Here is a 16,845-nt window from a genome sequence, read left to right on the forward strand (position 1 = left end):
CTGAGCCCCCTCTTCTCCAGGCTAAGCAACCCCAGCTCCCTCAGCCTCTCCTCACAGGGCTGTGCTCCAAACCCCTCCCCAGCTTTGTTGCCCTTCTCTGGACACCTTCCAGCAACTCAACATCTTTCCTAAACTGAGGGGCCCAGAACTGGACACAGGACTCAAGGTCTGGCCTAACCAGTGACGAGCTAAAAACAAAACGAAAACCAACACCAACCCCCCAAACCAAACAACAGAAGAAGCCACCTTTCTTTAAACAGTGGAAATAAGTTTTCTTCTTTTAGAGTTCTGTGTGCTGGTGGCCAAGAAGTCACATACTGGAATTAGTGGAAAAGTGGAATAAAATGATATGGTTCTGGCATGATATCTAGATCTTCAGCCTGTCATTTCACATCCTAGATGACTATTCTTTGTTGTCTCTCTTGTTTTCTCTCTGCCATGAATATAAACCCAAAACACACTAAAATAAGATCATTCATCTCCAAGGAGCTTTGCATTTAAATGGCTTTCAACTTTATGAACCAAATCCTTCATTATATTTGTCACCAAAATGCTGCACTATGGATATAGAATGGGATGGGATAGAATGGGATGGGATAGAATGGGATGGGATGGGATGGAATGGAATGGAATGGAATAGAATAGAATAGAATAGAATAGAATAGAATAGAATAGAATAGAATAGAATAGAATAGAATAGAATAGACCAGGTTGGAAAAGACCTTTGAGATCACCAAGTCCAACCTATCATCCAACACCATCTAATCAACTAAACCATTAAGTGCCTCATCCAGTCTCTTCTTAAACACTTCTAGGGACAGTGACTCCATCACCTCCCTGGGCAGCACATTCCAATGACCAATCTTTCTTTCTGGGAAGAACTTCTTCCTAACATCCAGCCTAAACCTCCCCTGGTGCAGCTTGAGACTGTGTCCTCTTGTTCTGTTGGTGTCATTACTAAGAGGTTTATTTTCTTGAGATGGTCTTTATGTCAAAATCAAAGAGCTGGACTTCTTGTAGGTCCTCTGAATCTCAGATTCATTCACCAAAGTAAACCAGCACCACTAACAAGCAATAGTTTTGGGAGCTTCTGTGCCCATCTAGCTTTAAGTATGAGCTCTGCTGGTTAGGTTGTTAACTCCTAGCATGCAATCACATTATAGACTGCCAGTCAGATGGGCAGACAAAGGATGAGAAGCTGCACACTTTGAAAAGGAAGGTTTTTTTCCTTTGAAATGGAAGCTGGCTATTCAGCCAGCCTGGCATAGTTCATGATATAAGGATGTGCCTCAAACCTGCAATTGTGAGTTCAGCATTTTGTAGTGACATTGGGAGAGACTCTGCTTTCTGATCAGTATTTCCTCTGACACCTTAGCAATAGCTGATGTTCATTGGATTTAACTGTGGAGATGAAGCTACCTACACCTCCACTCAAGCAGTATCTGCTAGCTGCTCTAATCTGCTGGGGTGAGAAAGGCTTCCAGCAAGAGGGCACAAAGGGTAGCATAATTAAGACAACTTAAACCCACCAGCTTAGTTTGAGCAATAACAGAAATGAACTTTCATTGGAGACCAGAAATAGAGTATAGGCTGAAGCCACTCTTGGAAGATTCTGTTCTTTATGCTCTGCTCAGAATCAACCATCTTCACTGTTATAAATAGGAGTCATTCTCTTGAAGGATAAATATGAGAGTCAGAGCTTGAGAGCTTTATATTGGAGAGGGCACCATAAGGAAGGTCACTTTGTAGAAAGCATGAAGAGTAATTTGGAGACGAATGCTAATACCAGCTCTATCAGATTGTGAGGAAGCTGAAAACAGCATATGTTCTAATATTGTCTTTTATTGATTTTGCTGCCAACATCCCACTTCAACAACGTTACAGCTGCACTTCAGGATTCTTAATGGAGGGGGATGGAGAAAATCAATACACAGAGCTTGCTTCTGCTTCCACTGTAGCCAATGCGAGTTTCATTATTAACTGCAATGAGCACAGGACAGAGTTCAGACTGTTTTGTCACTTTGTGTTTGTTTGTTCTTTCCCTTTTTATTTAACCTCCTAAGGGGCAATGTGTGCACTGCTATATGTTTTAGGAAAGTTCCAGTTCAAAATGGCAGCTCCCCTACCAAACTGCAAATCCACACGTGCAGAAATGATGCCCTGCTTTGCAGCAGCTAATGAAAAATTATAGCCTGTATCCTGAACTGGGAAAGGTGTAATAAAAGGTAGAGGATTTAAAATAAAGTCTGATAACAAAATCATTCCTTCCTCAAAATATTTTCAATCAGGTACAAAGCAAATAAAACCAGCCCAGCTTTCCCTGACTTGTGAAATACTACTTTCCATGTGCATTGTTTGCTTTGTTACAGACAGAGGGGCTGCACCCAGACTTCTTCTCACCACTATTATTTTAATGCCATTTGCACAGAATGAAATATGCTAAAAATCACATTAAAAATTATAAGCATCATCTTAATTCCAACAGCACGCTGTTAATTTTGTCCTAGCATGAACACAAAACATATTTCAACATGCTGTCAAGATGAGATACTAAGAATGTCAATAAAATGACACTAAAATAAATGTAAATTTAGATTGCTGTCACAAGTGGCTGCTTGGTTTTGTGAAGATGTTAGGTTGCTATAGCGTTTTCCATAGCAACTTTGCATCTTATTACATAAATAATCCCTCAGTGTCCTTAAAGCTTACTAAAAACAGGATTAAATCTACTCTCATATGTAATGATCCTGCATAAAACCTTATCAGTATGAAATACCCAGAAAACACGATAAAATGTAATCGAGATAATAGTATTTCTGGCATTTGAAAAGCATCAAAGCGCAGCAGACTTGTTTTGGAGTAAACAGGACATCAGGCATCCTCCTAAATCCCATAATAGCAACATTACTTTGAAGTGTCGGTTTCTTTCCAAAGTTGGAAGTTGGGTTAACCCTTTCATGGAATAGAATAGAATAGAATAGAATAGAATAGAATAGAATAGAATAGAATAGAACAGGAGTAGAATAGAACAGGAGTAGAATAGAACAGGAGTAGAATAGAATAGAGTAGACTAGAATAGAACAGGAGTAGGATAGGATAGGATAGGATAGGAGTAGAATAGAATAGAATAAAATAGGATAGGATAGGATAGGATAGGATAGGATAGGATAGGATAGCATAGGATAGGATAGGATAGAATAGAACAGGAGTAGAATAGAATAGAACAGGAGTAGAATAGAATAGAATAGAACACGAGTAGAATAGAATAGAGTAGACGAGAATAAAAAAGAGTAGAATAGAATAGGAGTAGACTAGACTAGAACAGGAGTAGGATAGGATAGGATGGGATGGGATGGGATGGGATAGGATGGGATAGGATAGGATAGGATAGGATAGGATAGGATAGGATAGGATAGGATAGGATAGGATAGGATAGGATAGGATAGAATAGACCAGGCTGGAAAAGAACTTCGAGATAATCAAGTCCAACCTATCCCCCAACACCATCTAATCAATTAAACCATGGCACTAAGTGTCCCATCCAATCTCTTCTTAAACACTTCCAGAGACGGTTACTCCACCACCTCCTGGACAGCACATTCCAATGGCCAATCACTCTTTCTATGAAGGACTTCTTCCTAACATCCAGCCTAAACCTCCCCTGGTCAGCTTGAGACTGTGTCCTCTTGTTCTGGGGCTGGTTGCCTGGGAGAAGAGACCAACCTCCACCTGGCTACAACCTCTCTTCACATACTTGTAGACAGCAAGAAGGTCTCCCCTGAGTCTCCTCTTCTCCAGGCTAAGCAACCCCAGCTCCCTCCGCCTCTCCTTATAGAGCTTGTGCTCCAAACCCCTCCCCAGCTTTGTTGCCCTTCTCTGGACACGTTCCAGCAACTCAACATCTTTCCTAAACTGAGGGGCCCAGGACTGGACAGAGGACTCAAGGTGTGGCCTAACCAGTTTAGATTAGTAGTACCCACAGGACCAGCACATGTCTTCAGCCCAAATGCAATGTGTTGTGCATGCCCCAGATAAACTGGCTCGGTACCTGGGGCAGGACAAGGCTGGCTTTATTCCTCAGGGAAGATAAGCTTGGCAACTCCCTCCATCCCTGATTCATCAAGGCCAAATTCAGCTGCACAAGAAGCATTATTAGAGCCAAATGGACTTAAAATCAGGGGCATAAAATTAGACCCCTGCCTACACAGTTCCTGAATTTCAGACTATTTTTGTAAAAGCTGTGGGAAATATGGAATGCATTTTGAGGCACAAAATTGAAGTCTGCCTGATGATAACAGCTCTGAACTGGCATGCTGTGAAAGACACTGGAGCAGACTTTCCCCAGCATAGAGAGAGTAATCATCTTGTACTGCTTTCTAGTGATCATCTGTGATGGTCCCAGGGAGCAAAGCTCATTGTCTGCTGTGTCCAGAGCATTTCCATTCAAAGGCAAGTTACTCCCCTTGCAGAGCTCAAAAGGGTTGCTCATCTGTCTTCTCTGGCCAGAGAGGAGACCAAGTAAGCACTGTGACAATTCAGAGCTTCAGATTTTAAATGCAATCTTTTCTTCAAGGTTGCTTAGACAATCTGGTTAGTAGCTTCTGTTAATAGGGTTGATTTTCCTCTTCTGATGCCCATGTATGTTTATTACCACAGGGCTGATTACGGCACCAGCCGCTGATGGATTTGAAACGGTCATGATTTATTTGAGGGGAGAAAAGCAAGGCTAACACAATAATTTCTGAAGTAAATGTATTTGGTTATTTTTCATTTTCCTTATCAACAGGTACTTCAAAGGAAAAATGGGCAAATGATGGGCTTGTTAAATGCCAGTATCACTTTCATGAAGTCTGAAGCCAAAACGCTAGGGGATGGTTGTATGGGAGGTTGTAGCCAGGTGGGGGTTGGTCTCTTCTCCCAGGCAACCAGCACCAGAACAAGAGGACACAGTCTCAAGCTGTGCCAGGCAAAGTTTAGTCTTGAGGTGAGAAGAAAGTTCTTCACAGAGAGAGTTGTTAGCCATTGGAATGGGCTGCCCAGGGAGGTGTGGAGTCACCGTCCCTGGAGGTGTTCAAGAGGGGATTGGACATGGCACTTGGTGCCATGGTTTAGTTAGTCATGAGGTGTTGGGTGACAGGCTGGACTTGATGATCTTTGAGGTCTTTTCCAACCTTATTGATTCTATGATTCTGTGAGATATGCTGTGACACTGGGCCAGTTGGCAGACAAGGAAGATCAAAGCTTAGCTCCAGGTAGCTGGGGCTCAGAAATTTCTATTCATAGTTGTTATTTCTATTCAAACAAGCTATATAAAGCTTTCTTACCAGTTTAATCCAGCTATAAAACCACAGTTTCTATTCCACGTGTGCAGCTCTGCACTCACACAGGCCTTGGAGAAAGCAAAGAAAGAGGACTGAATTGCAGAGAAGAGATGAATAAGCATCACGCCGATCACCTCGGTGTTGTTTCAGGCTTTCCTTGAAGACTTGCCAGGCTTGCAACTTTCAAGATAGACTTATGAACAATATCACAAAGCCTGTTTTATGCTGTGTTCACCAGGGTGCAGTTTTCAAATACTGACTTTCACGAGCACTTAGGTTCCTCTGTGAGACAGGCTGCGCACTATTCAGCCTGTCTCCCACGGCAAGTGACTTAGCTGATGCTGCAAGTGAGACAGATCAGCTCAGGAGAGCATTAAAGGCCCAGGCTACCGTTCAAGACAGAAAGAGGTCAGTGTTTAAGTTTGGCACCTTAGAATCATAGAATCACTAAAGTTGGAAAAGACCACAAAAATCATCAAGCCCAACGTGTCACCCAAGACCTCATGACTACTAAACCATGGCACCAAGGTATGTTTGAAAATCTGTCATAGAGAATGTGTTTCCTAACTTGGAAAGCAGTGTCAATTTGTGTGTTCAAACTGGGCTTGCACTGCGTAACCTGCGACTTGTTATTTGCATGCATTCCATGACATGTTATTAAGTTACTTTATCATAGTATCATAGAATCAGTAACAGTCAGGGTTGGAAGGGACCACAAGGATCATCTAATTCCAACCCCCCTGACATGGGCAGGGACACCCCACACTACATCAGGCTGGCCACAGCCTCATCCAGCCTGGGCTTAAACACCTCCAGGCACAGGACCCCAACCACCTCCCTGGACAACCCATTCCAGGGCTTCACCACTCTCATGGGGAAGAACTTCCTCCTCACCTCCAGCCTGAATCTCCCCACCTCCAGCTTCATTCCATCCCCCCTAGTCCTATCACTACCTGACACCCTAAAAAGTCCCTCCCCAGCCCTCTTGTAGGCCTCCTTCAGGTACTGGAAGGCCACAATGAGGTCACCTGGGAGCCTTCTCTTCTCCAGACTGAACAGCCCCAACTCCTTCAGTCTGTCCTCACAGGAGAGGTGCTGCAGCCCTCTGCTCATCCTCGTGGCCCTTCTCTGGACACCTTCCAGCACCTCCAGATCCCTCTTGGAGTAGGGGCTCCAGAACTGGAGGCAGTACTCCAAGTGCGGTCTCCCCAGAGCTGAGCAGAGGGGGAGAATCCCCTCCCCTGCCCTGCTGGCCACACTTCTCTTGCTGCAGCCCAGGATCTGATTGGCTTTCTGGGCTGCAAGTGCACACTGAGAGCTCCTGTTGAGCTTCTCCTCCACCAGCACCCCCAAGTCTCTCTCCTCAGGGCTGCTTTCCAGCCACTCACTGCCCAGCCTGGATTTGTGCCTGGGATTGCCTCGACCCAGATGCAGGACCCTGCACTTGGTCTTGTTGAACCTCCTGAGGTTGGCTTGTGCCCACTTCTCCAGCCTGACACAGATAATACAATGATGTTGAAATGCTCCAGATGCCCAATGCAAGTCTGTTGAGCCAGAAGGAGCCCTGCACCAAGGCACTTATCATTCACATGGACAGGCAGTGGCTGAATGAAATGAAGTATTGCTACCTCCATTTGATACTAGGGAACTGAGATAACACAAACCAATTGATTAGTCCAGGCAGGGTATGTGTAGCAGATCTAGGATTTGTCCCAGGTCTTTAGGATCCCATTCAAAAGCCTTAATCACATGACCATCCCTCCCATGTCAAGTCCAAAGCCAGAGAGTGGTGGTGAATGTGCCACATCCAGTTGGCAGCCAGTCACTAGTGTTGTTCCCCAGGATCAGTGTTGGGCCCCATCCTGTTCAATACCTTTACTGATGATCTGGATGACGAGTCCACCATTAGTAAGTTTGCAGATGACACCAAGCTGGGCAGGTGTTGATCTGTTAGAGTGTAGGAGAGCTCTGCAGAGGGACCTTGCCAGGCTGGACAGATGGGCAGAGTCCAACAGGATGGCATTTAACAAGTCCAAGTGCCGAGATGTGGCACTTGGTGCCATGGTTTAGTTGTCCTGAGGTGTTGGGTGACACGTTGGACTTGCTGATCTCTGAGGTCTTTTCCAACCTTATTGATTCTATGATTCTATGATTCCATTCTATGTCCCCATGCAGCACTGTGCATTTCTTTCTTTTCCCCAGTGCCAGCCACAGTCTGAAGTTGGAGCTGTTAGAATTAATGGCATGATGCTGAGAGCTGCAAAAGGCAGAGATTAACCCACCTCCCCTTAAAGTAAAATTACAGGTGCCTTCCAGGCATAAACCAAACTTCAGCTCTTTTCAACAACATGAAGCTTCACTTCACTAATTCTTAAAATTGCTTTGGAGGCTTTTACATGTGGATCCTTCGTCCCAGTGCCAGCAGGTGGGAGATGAAGCATCCATAAATCCTGATTGTTCTGAAGATTTTCCTATATCCTCCAGACTCCAGCACTGAATCTCTTTTTCTTCCCCTTGAGCTAATGCTTCAGTAACTGCACCTTGACTTTCAAATGTATTAACTGAGTTGCCAATCATCATTATTATGACTTTTTTTTTTTTACTTAGCAATCTCCCAGCTTTACTTCAGCAATCCTCTTGTCTCTTGCAAACCCCAAAATCCACACTGCAGGGAAAAAGATCACTATTGAAAGTCTGAGTTTAAAAAAAAACCACCCAACAATAAAATAATAAAAGAAAAATCTTCCTAAAGGAACAGCTGATCCTGAGATTCACTCAGCCTCATCTTAGCCATCTTTCACCATATTGCAAATGACCCTTCAGCCTGTGAACCTAGGAGGATTTTCTATAAGCTGGGCATGTATGGTAGTTCAGTCAGCTTGCTAGATTCCGAGGTGGGGCTCTTTGAGAGGTCCTTGCAGCAGTTACAGATGCTCTCCAACAGAACCAGCAGGTAGTCACACCTGCCTTTTCCTTGGAGATTCAGCATGCACACAATAGAGTACTAAGTAAGCCTGGGGAGAATGACCCATGAAACACCTAGAGGAGCAGGAGTTCTTTGCCCAGGAGGCAGTGCCCAGACCTACAGCAGGGACTAGAGTGTGAGCAGACTGGAGATCCTAATTCCTAATTTGTATTAGAAATGCTGTGTCCAGCAGGAGGAGGGAGGTGATTCTTCCCTTGTACTCAAATCTGGTGAGGCCATACCTTAAAGATCTTCCAACCTGGTTCATTCCCTTCCCTTCCCTTCCCTTCCCTTCCCTTCCCTTCCCTTCCCTTCCCTTCCCTTCCCTTCCCTTCCCTTCCCTTCCCTTCCCTTCCCTTCCCTTCCCTTCCCTTCCCTTCCCTTCCCTTCCCTTCCCTTCCCTTCCCTTCCCTTCCCTTCCCTTCCCTTCCCTTCCCTTCCCTTCCCTTCCCTTCCCTTCCCTTCCCTTCCCTTCCCTTCCCTTCCCTTCCCTTCCCTTCCCTTCCCTTCCATGGTGGTCAGTTTTGGATACCTTAACACAAGAGTGATGTGGAGGTGATGGAGCCAGTGCAGAGGAGGGCAAGGAAGCTGGTGAAGGGCCTGGAGAATAAATCTTATGAAGAGTGACTGAAGGAGCTGGGGCTGTTTCATTTGGAAAAGAGGAGGCTGAGGGGAGAACTTATCATACTCTGTAACTACCTGAAAGGATGTTGTGGAGAGGCTGGCGCTGGTCTTTTCTCCCAGGTAATTAGTGATAGAAGAAGAGGGAATGGCCTCAAGCTGTGACTGGGTAGGTTTAGACTGGACATCAGGGAAGTTTTTTTCACTGAAAGAGTGGTCAGGTATTGGAATGTGCTGCCTAGGGAGGTAGTTGAGTCACCAGCCCTGGGTGTGTTTAAAGGTCATTTGGATGTGGTGCCTGCGGATATGGTTTAGGGGTGAGCCTTATAGAGTACAGTTGTTGGTTGGAGTTGGAGATCCTGAGGGTCTTTTCTAACCTGAATGTTTCTGTGATTCCATGAATCTCATTGCAAGGCTGCCACTGAGTCACTGATTTCAGTAATCAAGTTCATAAACAGCTAGGAGGAGCATAGTTGGCAGATGAAAGAAGAGCATTTGAGCGACGCACTTTGCAACGAGTCCCTCTGGAGATGCTCTGCATTGTCACGAGCAGCAAGCCCAAGTCTTCCCAAGGAACTGTTAGATTTTTAATGTGCACCATCACTTGGTATCTTGCATGACCTGTTCTCATGTACAACTTAATGTCTTGCATTACTTGCATTTTGGGAGCAGATGTTGGTCAGTTAGAGGGTAGAAAGGTGCTGCAGAGGGATCTCGACTGACTGGACAGATGGGCAGAGTCCAATGGCATGGCATTCAACAAGTCCAAGTGCTGGGTGCTGCACTTTGGCCACAGCAACCCCATGCAGAGCTACAGGCTGGGGTCAGAGTGGCTGGAGAGCTCCCAAACAGAGAGGGACCTGGGGGTGCTGATTGACAGCTGCCTAAATATGAGCCAGCAGTGTGCCCAGGTGGCCAAGAAGGCCAATGGCATCCTGGCCTGCATTAGGAATAGTGTGGCCAGCAGGAGCAGGGAAGTCATTGTGCCCCTGTACTCTGCATTGGTTAGGCCACAACTTGAGTCCTGTGTCCAGTTCTGGGCCCCTCAATTTAAGAAGGACATTGAGACACTTGAACGTGTCCAGAGAAGGGCAACAAGGCTGGGGAGAGGTCTTGAGCACAAGCCCTACGAGGAGAGGCTGAGGGAGCTGGGATTGTTTAGCCTGGAGAAGAGGAGGCTCAGGGGAGACCTTCTTGCTCTCTACAACTGCCTGAAAGGTGGTTGTAGCCAGGTGGGGGTTGGTTTCTTCTCCCGGTCAACCAGCACCAGAACAAGAGGACATAGTCTCAAGCTGCACCAGGGGAAGTTTAGGCTTGAGGTGAGGAGAAAGTTCTTCACCAAGACAGTCATTTGTCATTGGAATGTGCTGCCCAGGGAGGTGGTGGAGTCACCCTCCCTGGAGGTGTTCAAGAAGGGATTGGATGTAGCACTTGGTGCCATTGTTTAGTCATGAGGTCTGTGGTGACAGGTTGGACTCAATGATCTTTGAGGTCTCTTCCAACCTTAGTGATACTGTGATACTGTAATACTTGAAGAAAAAAGGCAAACCATTTTTTTGTAACAGTTTTTTCCTCATCCATCCCTGTGGTGGGTTGAAGCTTCCCCCAGCTTTAACTTTTCAGCCAGACTAACTCAGTTAGAAGCAAATGAAGCTTTTACAAGCAAAATCTACACTCTACAATGGAGTGCAATGAATGTGTACAAAATAGACAGAATTTGCAATATTATACAGATATTTACAATTAACAAATACCAAGGAACCCCCCGTGGTCCCAAAGACCAAAGCAGCTGCTCCACTGCCCCACTCCCTCACCCCCAACCTCCCAACCCCCCTTGTACCAAGAGAGAAAGAGCAGCTGAGAGAAAGCAGTGATATTCTTATCTCAAGGTCAGGCAGAAGCATTGTCTTCTCTTAGGCAAATCAGAACAGCCAAGATCGGAGGAGAAGAGTAAAGGAATGGAAGAAGAAATGTGAAGAATTGTTACGATACAGCTTCTCTTATCCCAGCCATTCATCCAATGAATTTGTTTAGAATAATCTTTTGTTTTCCTTTTTACACCCAATAGTGATTTATTGATAACTTTCCTGCTTGAAACCTGCAGCTGCCTTTGAAAGGCATAGCCTAAAACTACCACAATCCCTAATATGCAGAACTCACTGTGTACGAGAGCCTCAGCATGCCGTAATGTTCCTCAGAAACATGAACTCCAACAATTCTGGATCAGCACTCAGGCACTGAAGTCTTTTTGACAGCCTCAGGGCTTAAACATGTTGCACTGTATTTTCAGATGCTGAGGCTGGAATCTACCCTCTCTTTTTTTGTGTGTGTTGTTGCGTAGGCTTATTTTCAGATGTGTTAGAGGAGAGTTTTCATTCTAACCCGTTTAACTGTGAGGAACTGTGACACATGCAGCACCATACTATTCAGATGTTCACAGAAATAGACTTATTTCTGGATGAAAAAGGCTTGACTAGCATAAGTCACCATCACTGAAAGAGTTTAAGGGAAGACTGGATGGGGTGCTTGGTGCCATTAGATGGTGTTGGGTGATAGGTTGGACTCGATGATCTCTGAGGTCTTTTCCAACCTGGTTAATTGTATTCTAACCTAGTCTAGTCTATTCTTTATTCTATTCTATTCTTTATTCTATTCTATTCTATTCTATTCTATTCTATTCTATTCTATTCTATTCTATTCTATTCTATTCTATTCTATTCTATTCTATTCTTTCTCTATTCTATTCCATTCCATTCCATTCCATTCCATTCCATTCCATTCCACTAGGGAACTCCTGAAACTCCACTTTACCTAGACAGAATAAAGTCTTAGGAACCATTCTAAATTGTTGAATTATTTAAGCCTTCTTGTACTAGGGGTGATTTAACCAGCTGAACTAGCAAGAAAATACCTGACATAGGTGTTGGAGCCTGGGGGAATGTCTCTAACTTGTTGTCGCTTTGGGCGTGCTAACGTCACAAAAGTCTTGTTCCCACTGTCAAGTATGGCAGGCTGAAAAACAATGTCCTCAGGAAAACTGTTGGGATTGCAGGAATGGCAGTACAGAACTATGGAACTATCCAAATCAGTTCATCATGTCTCACTGCTTCAGCCACTCTCACATTTAGATGTGTAAGCCTTTGTATGTGCCTGCTGCCCTTGAATTGAAGAGGCACAATGTCGTCTTTGTGTTATTCAAGCCTTGCCCTTCCCATGGTCAAGCATGAGGACAAACATGTTAAGAAAAGGGGATAAAAAATAAAGGAAGTGACGACGTTTTCTTACTGTGCAGAATTATTCCTTTGTGATAAAAGGCTCTTTAAAAGACATTCTTTGTAGAACAGAAGTTACTGTGAATACAAATAGCCACTCCAGTGAGATAAAGGGATGGTTCTGTAATCACATACTCAAAAAGAAACAAAACCAAAAGAAGAAGGCATCTAACACAAATAGTAATTAAAAAAAAAAGATCTCTTCTCACTTGTCTGTACACACACACACACAAAAGTCCTTCTCTCACTTTCTTTTCTTTTACCAATGTTTCATAGCCAATAACTTTTTTTTCTTTTGTTTAATTTCATGTTCCCTTTGTTGTCAATGATAGAAGCATCAAACACACTTGCTTTAGCTGAGAGTGCAGTGTTGGAAGAAGCAAGCCATAACATTAATTAGAGAACTGAATGATAGGCAGCAGGCTGCATCACTTTCACCAAGATGGTACAATGGACAATGAAGGACAAGTTGTCCCAGTTTGAGGCCAGGCAGATCCTCTCTTGCCTCCCACCGGGGCAGATGAATGAGACTCACACAAATGGACTGCAGAAGGGATGGGAAAGTTTGAATGGAAAAGCAGTGAGTGTTTTACAGAGAGCTACAAGCACAGTGACAAAAGAGGTCCCAAAACATACAGAATCCCCTTACAGCATACCCAAGAGCCTCCCAACATTTCCCTTCTCCCTACCTGAGGGTACACCCAAAACCCCCAGGGCTCTTTCTTCCCCCTCCACTGCTAGGCTAGTCTCAAGACTGGCCAGGTCCAAGACTGCCCTCTCCTCCCACCCTTTCTTCTCCTGGCATTAGGCCTAAGAGGCCTTGAGATACTCCACTGCCATTATCAGATAGGGAAGCATCTCTCATGGGAGTAGTGAAAGAGGAAAGAGGAAATGAGAGACTCTGCAGATGAATTCATTTGGTGCAGGACATTATGGGTATGAAATATGCAGCTTCCTGTGTCCACCCACTGGGCTGGACACTTGGGGCACAGGAGGTATATCTTGTGTGGTAGCAACAGGAGGCACCCAGCCTAAACTGCCACACAACTACTCAAGTGGATTCATATCTCTAAATTTTGATTTAGTATGCAACACAGTACTGAGTGTACTACTGTCATTACTGAGGGGACTCAAGTGCCCACATTGTAACAAAGCAAGCAAAGTGCAGTTGCTAGGGATGGAATGCTACAGAAATCTCAGATAACAAAACTTTTGATTGGAATGTCCCTTTTCAGGGAAGAAAACCAGACACACTTTCCTGTTTGTGGTGCTATAAAAAGAATGACCAGCATAGCCCTGCTCAAGCACACGTATGGTAAACCTAGCTGAGCTGAGAGCAGTACATTTCAAAACATTATTACTCCTCTTCTGGTGTGCAGGCTGCGGGTATTTATGTCTCTGTTTTCCTGTTGTGACATCTAATGTCTTCCCTCCATAACAGTGGAGAGAATCAAGGTAAAATGATTAGGCATTCATAAAAATCTCTGATTGCTGTTAGTGCTTTGTCTGTAGGAACCATTTTGCTCCAAACATTCTGCTAGAAAATTCAACTCCACACAATTAGCCATGCAAAAATGAAGGGTGCCCTTTACAGGTTTTATTGTTGCAGTTTTTTCATGCAGGAAAAATATTAAATCTCTCCTAAGAGAGATGTTGTAGCAAAAATTTATTTGCTAGAATAACACGTCTTCCTTTGCTCTTTACTTCTGGAGTCACTCAATCGCACACAGCATCTTGTCACAGGAGGAGCCAAAGAGCTCTTCTCTATACAGGCTTGAATCTGCATGTTTGTGCTGGCATACAAGGGCTTGAAACCATTGAATGGATGTAATTCTTTCCTTTCTTACTGTGGTGCCTGTATGCAAAGAACTAGATCAAAACTATCCTCATCATCAGACTCAGTTTCTTTCCATAATACTCCCTCCTTTCTTGGAGGGAGCTGACTGCTGGCTGGCAATTCCCAGTCATGCCAATGTCAAGAAACCAAGTAAAGTATGCATTTTAGGTCATGTTACAAGTTAGTAATGAAGGCAGCTTCTGAGCCAGAGAGAGTGATTGCCCATTGGAATGTGCTGCCTGGGAAGGTGGTGGAGTCACCATCATTGGAGGTGTTTAGGAGGACACTTGATAGGGTGCTTGGTTTAGTTGATTAAGTGGTGTTGAACGATGAGTTGGATGTGATGATCTTCAAGGTCTCTTCCAACCTGGTCCTATTGTATTGTATTGTATTCTATTGTATTGTATTGTATTGTATTGTATTGTATTCTATTCTATTCTATTGTATTCTATTCTATTCTATTCTATCTTTCAGTGTCCACCTTGGATAGCAGATTATTTGTAGAAGGCTGAAAAAGTTGCATTTCTTTAGTATATTACATGCACCTTTGTTCTTTCTTTCGTGACAGCCGTCTAATGAGTGTCAGGTTAATGATGCATGCAGTACCATATTGTGAAATGTGTACCCACAAGAGAGAATTCCACAAAGCACCCAGTTAAAATGCTATTACATATTTGCTAGAGAGTTTATATATCTTGGGTTTGTTGAAAAGAAAGGTAAGGCTTAGAGAATACTGACCGCAACATCATTTCAATGCATCTCATAGTAAGACATTGTTACAACCATGGAATGTAATACTGCCATGCAAGGCTGCAGAAAGCACACTTAAAAAACCCATAATGCTTCCAGCCAAGGGCAGAACTGGAGAATTTTCATCATTATAGATCACAGCAGGTGATAGACAGCTCCCAGAGACAGCTTGCATCATTCAAGTAACTAATTTATGAGGGTTTAAAATCAGCTACTGCTTTGTAAAATCAACTATTAATATGTCACTTTTCATATGTAAGTTATTGTTTGCCTTTAAAGAAAACACCTAAAAATCAACAGGAGTATGTATTTGACATTATAGAGGAGTTTGGCTTTACCTGAATCATCTACTCTCAGCTTTTTACTGGGATTGTCACCACTGTCATCATCGGACATTTCCATCTCCTCTTCCCGGCGGATTCCCATGAGCTGTTCACTGTGAGCATTTCGCAGCTCCTAAAACCCAGAATGACCTTTTGTCAGTATGAACTTCCATAAAGCCATCACATATTATATCTGTTTTGAATGCTGCTCTGATTGCAATTATATGTCATTTGCCATTGTAATCATATTTATTTGCATATGAGTATTTATAACATCAGTAGCACAGGTAATTCTTCCTGTGAAAGAACAGTTTAGCAAAGGTAACACTCAGGGGAAAACAAGAGAGAGAGAGTCTCCAGGTCGAGTGATCTTTAGTTCTGCTAAACATAGGAGAATGCTCCTAACAGCAGGGATAACACTTAAGATTGTGTATAAAACAGACTGATAAAGAGATCGTCAGCCCGCTCAAGATATAGGTAATTCTTGCTTCTCTCTGCCATTCAGGTTAGGATTCAAACTGCCAAGTGCAGGTATGTCCATATTATCTATGCCCTAAAAGTGCCTAGTCCTCTCTGCTGATGGTAAAAGCAACCAAGAGCAGTGCAGATGCAGTGCTCTATATTGTTGTTGCCTAACACTGGCTAAAGGAATCCCACCCTCTGTCCCTATGCCCAGATCACCCCCGATTTCGAAGCCCCATCCTCATAACACTGTGCTGAAAAGATCCTCATCTTGATCCAAAAAGAGTGCCAGCATGGAAAGCCTGGTCTCTGGGCGACCACCACAAGGGCAGGCAGGCAGGGCAGCCCTGCACATGTCACTAGGTAAATGATCAGCAGGCACACAGGCTTTGTGGTAGTCTAGACGGTCTTTGTTCTGGGTAGAAAAGCTGGCGCGAGTGTCGGGGCTGGCTTTTTAATGGCAACGCTGAGAAGATTGAGAGGACTCTATTTTGTCCTAATAATCCTGTCAGGTGTTACACGGGGATGCTGCACCGTGATTAGTGTAGGCCTTTTCAGCCCACAGACAGCTAATTTTTCTGCAGACAAAGAGCTTAATTCCCAAAGAGGTGGTTCAAAATCTTTGAAACAAGGAAGAGTTGCACGGGAGGAGGAGACAGCACTGAGGAGCCCAACCGGTGCTCCGTGCAATTAACAATAAGCTGTCAAAAAAGGGATTGTATGAAAAAAAGGAAAGGTGTTTCCCCTGAGCTGTACCCTTGGTTCATCAGCAGATCTCAAATATTCTGATAAATGTACACATGCTCATTAATTCCAGCAAAGGCAAAGAGGCTAATTGGGGGGCGTTTTACACGGGAAGAATTTCAAATTTAGAGAAAAGTGATTAAAAAGTAAATTGTCAACCAGGATCTCATTCAATGAGAAGGGCCTCTGGAAGAAATTAACAAGCCACTGAATTCCTTATTGGGAAAGGTTGCCTGTGGGTTTCTTTTTCCTGAGGAACTCTACTGCATACATGAGCAGATATCGGCTTACATTTGCTCCCTCTTTAGGGGATAAATGTCCTTGATGCATCAATATCTACATTAGCAGCAAAGCCAATAATCTTCCACAGAGCATGTCTATATGTGTATGAGTGTTTGCTTCAGGTTTGGGTATCTACCCAAGCTTTCCCAAATTGAAAAATAAGAGGGGGGAAGTGATCAAGCAATTAAAGAAATTAGCAGATAATACCATGACTAGGAAATATGATTTAAATCACAGATGCCACATGATACATGTCCATCATATTTCA

General features: G+C 43.8%; 1 protein-coding gene across 1 annotated transcript in view; it reads right to left on the reverse strand.

Annotated features, from left to right (window-relative positions):
- The window catches only part of ENOX1 (ecto-NOX disulfide-thiol exchanger 1), a 380,677-nt gene that overhangs the window by 84,296 nt on the left and 279,536 nt on the right, over positions 1-16,845 (reverse strand). Inside the window, exon 10 of the mRNA XM_054163102.1 lies at positions 15,105-15,222. Within this exon, the coding sequence (XP_054019077.1) occupies positions 15,105-15,222 (118 nt within the window). The remainder of the gene's footprint in view (positions 1-15,104; positions 15,223-16,845) is intronic.

The sequence above is a fragment of the Dryobates pubescens genome, chromosome 7 (assembly GCF_014839835.1).
Source record: "Dryobates pubescens isolate bDryPub1 chromosome 7, bDryPub1.pri, whole genome shotgun sequence".
In the NCBI taxonomy this organism is placed as follows: domain Eukaryota; kingdom Metazoa; phylum Chordata; class Aves; order Piciformes; family Picidae; genus Dryobates; species Dryobates pubescens.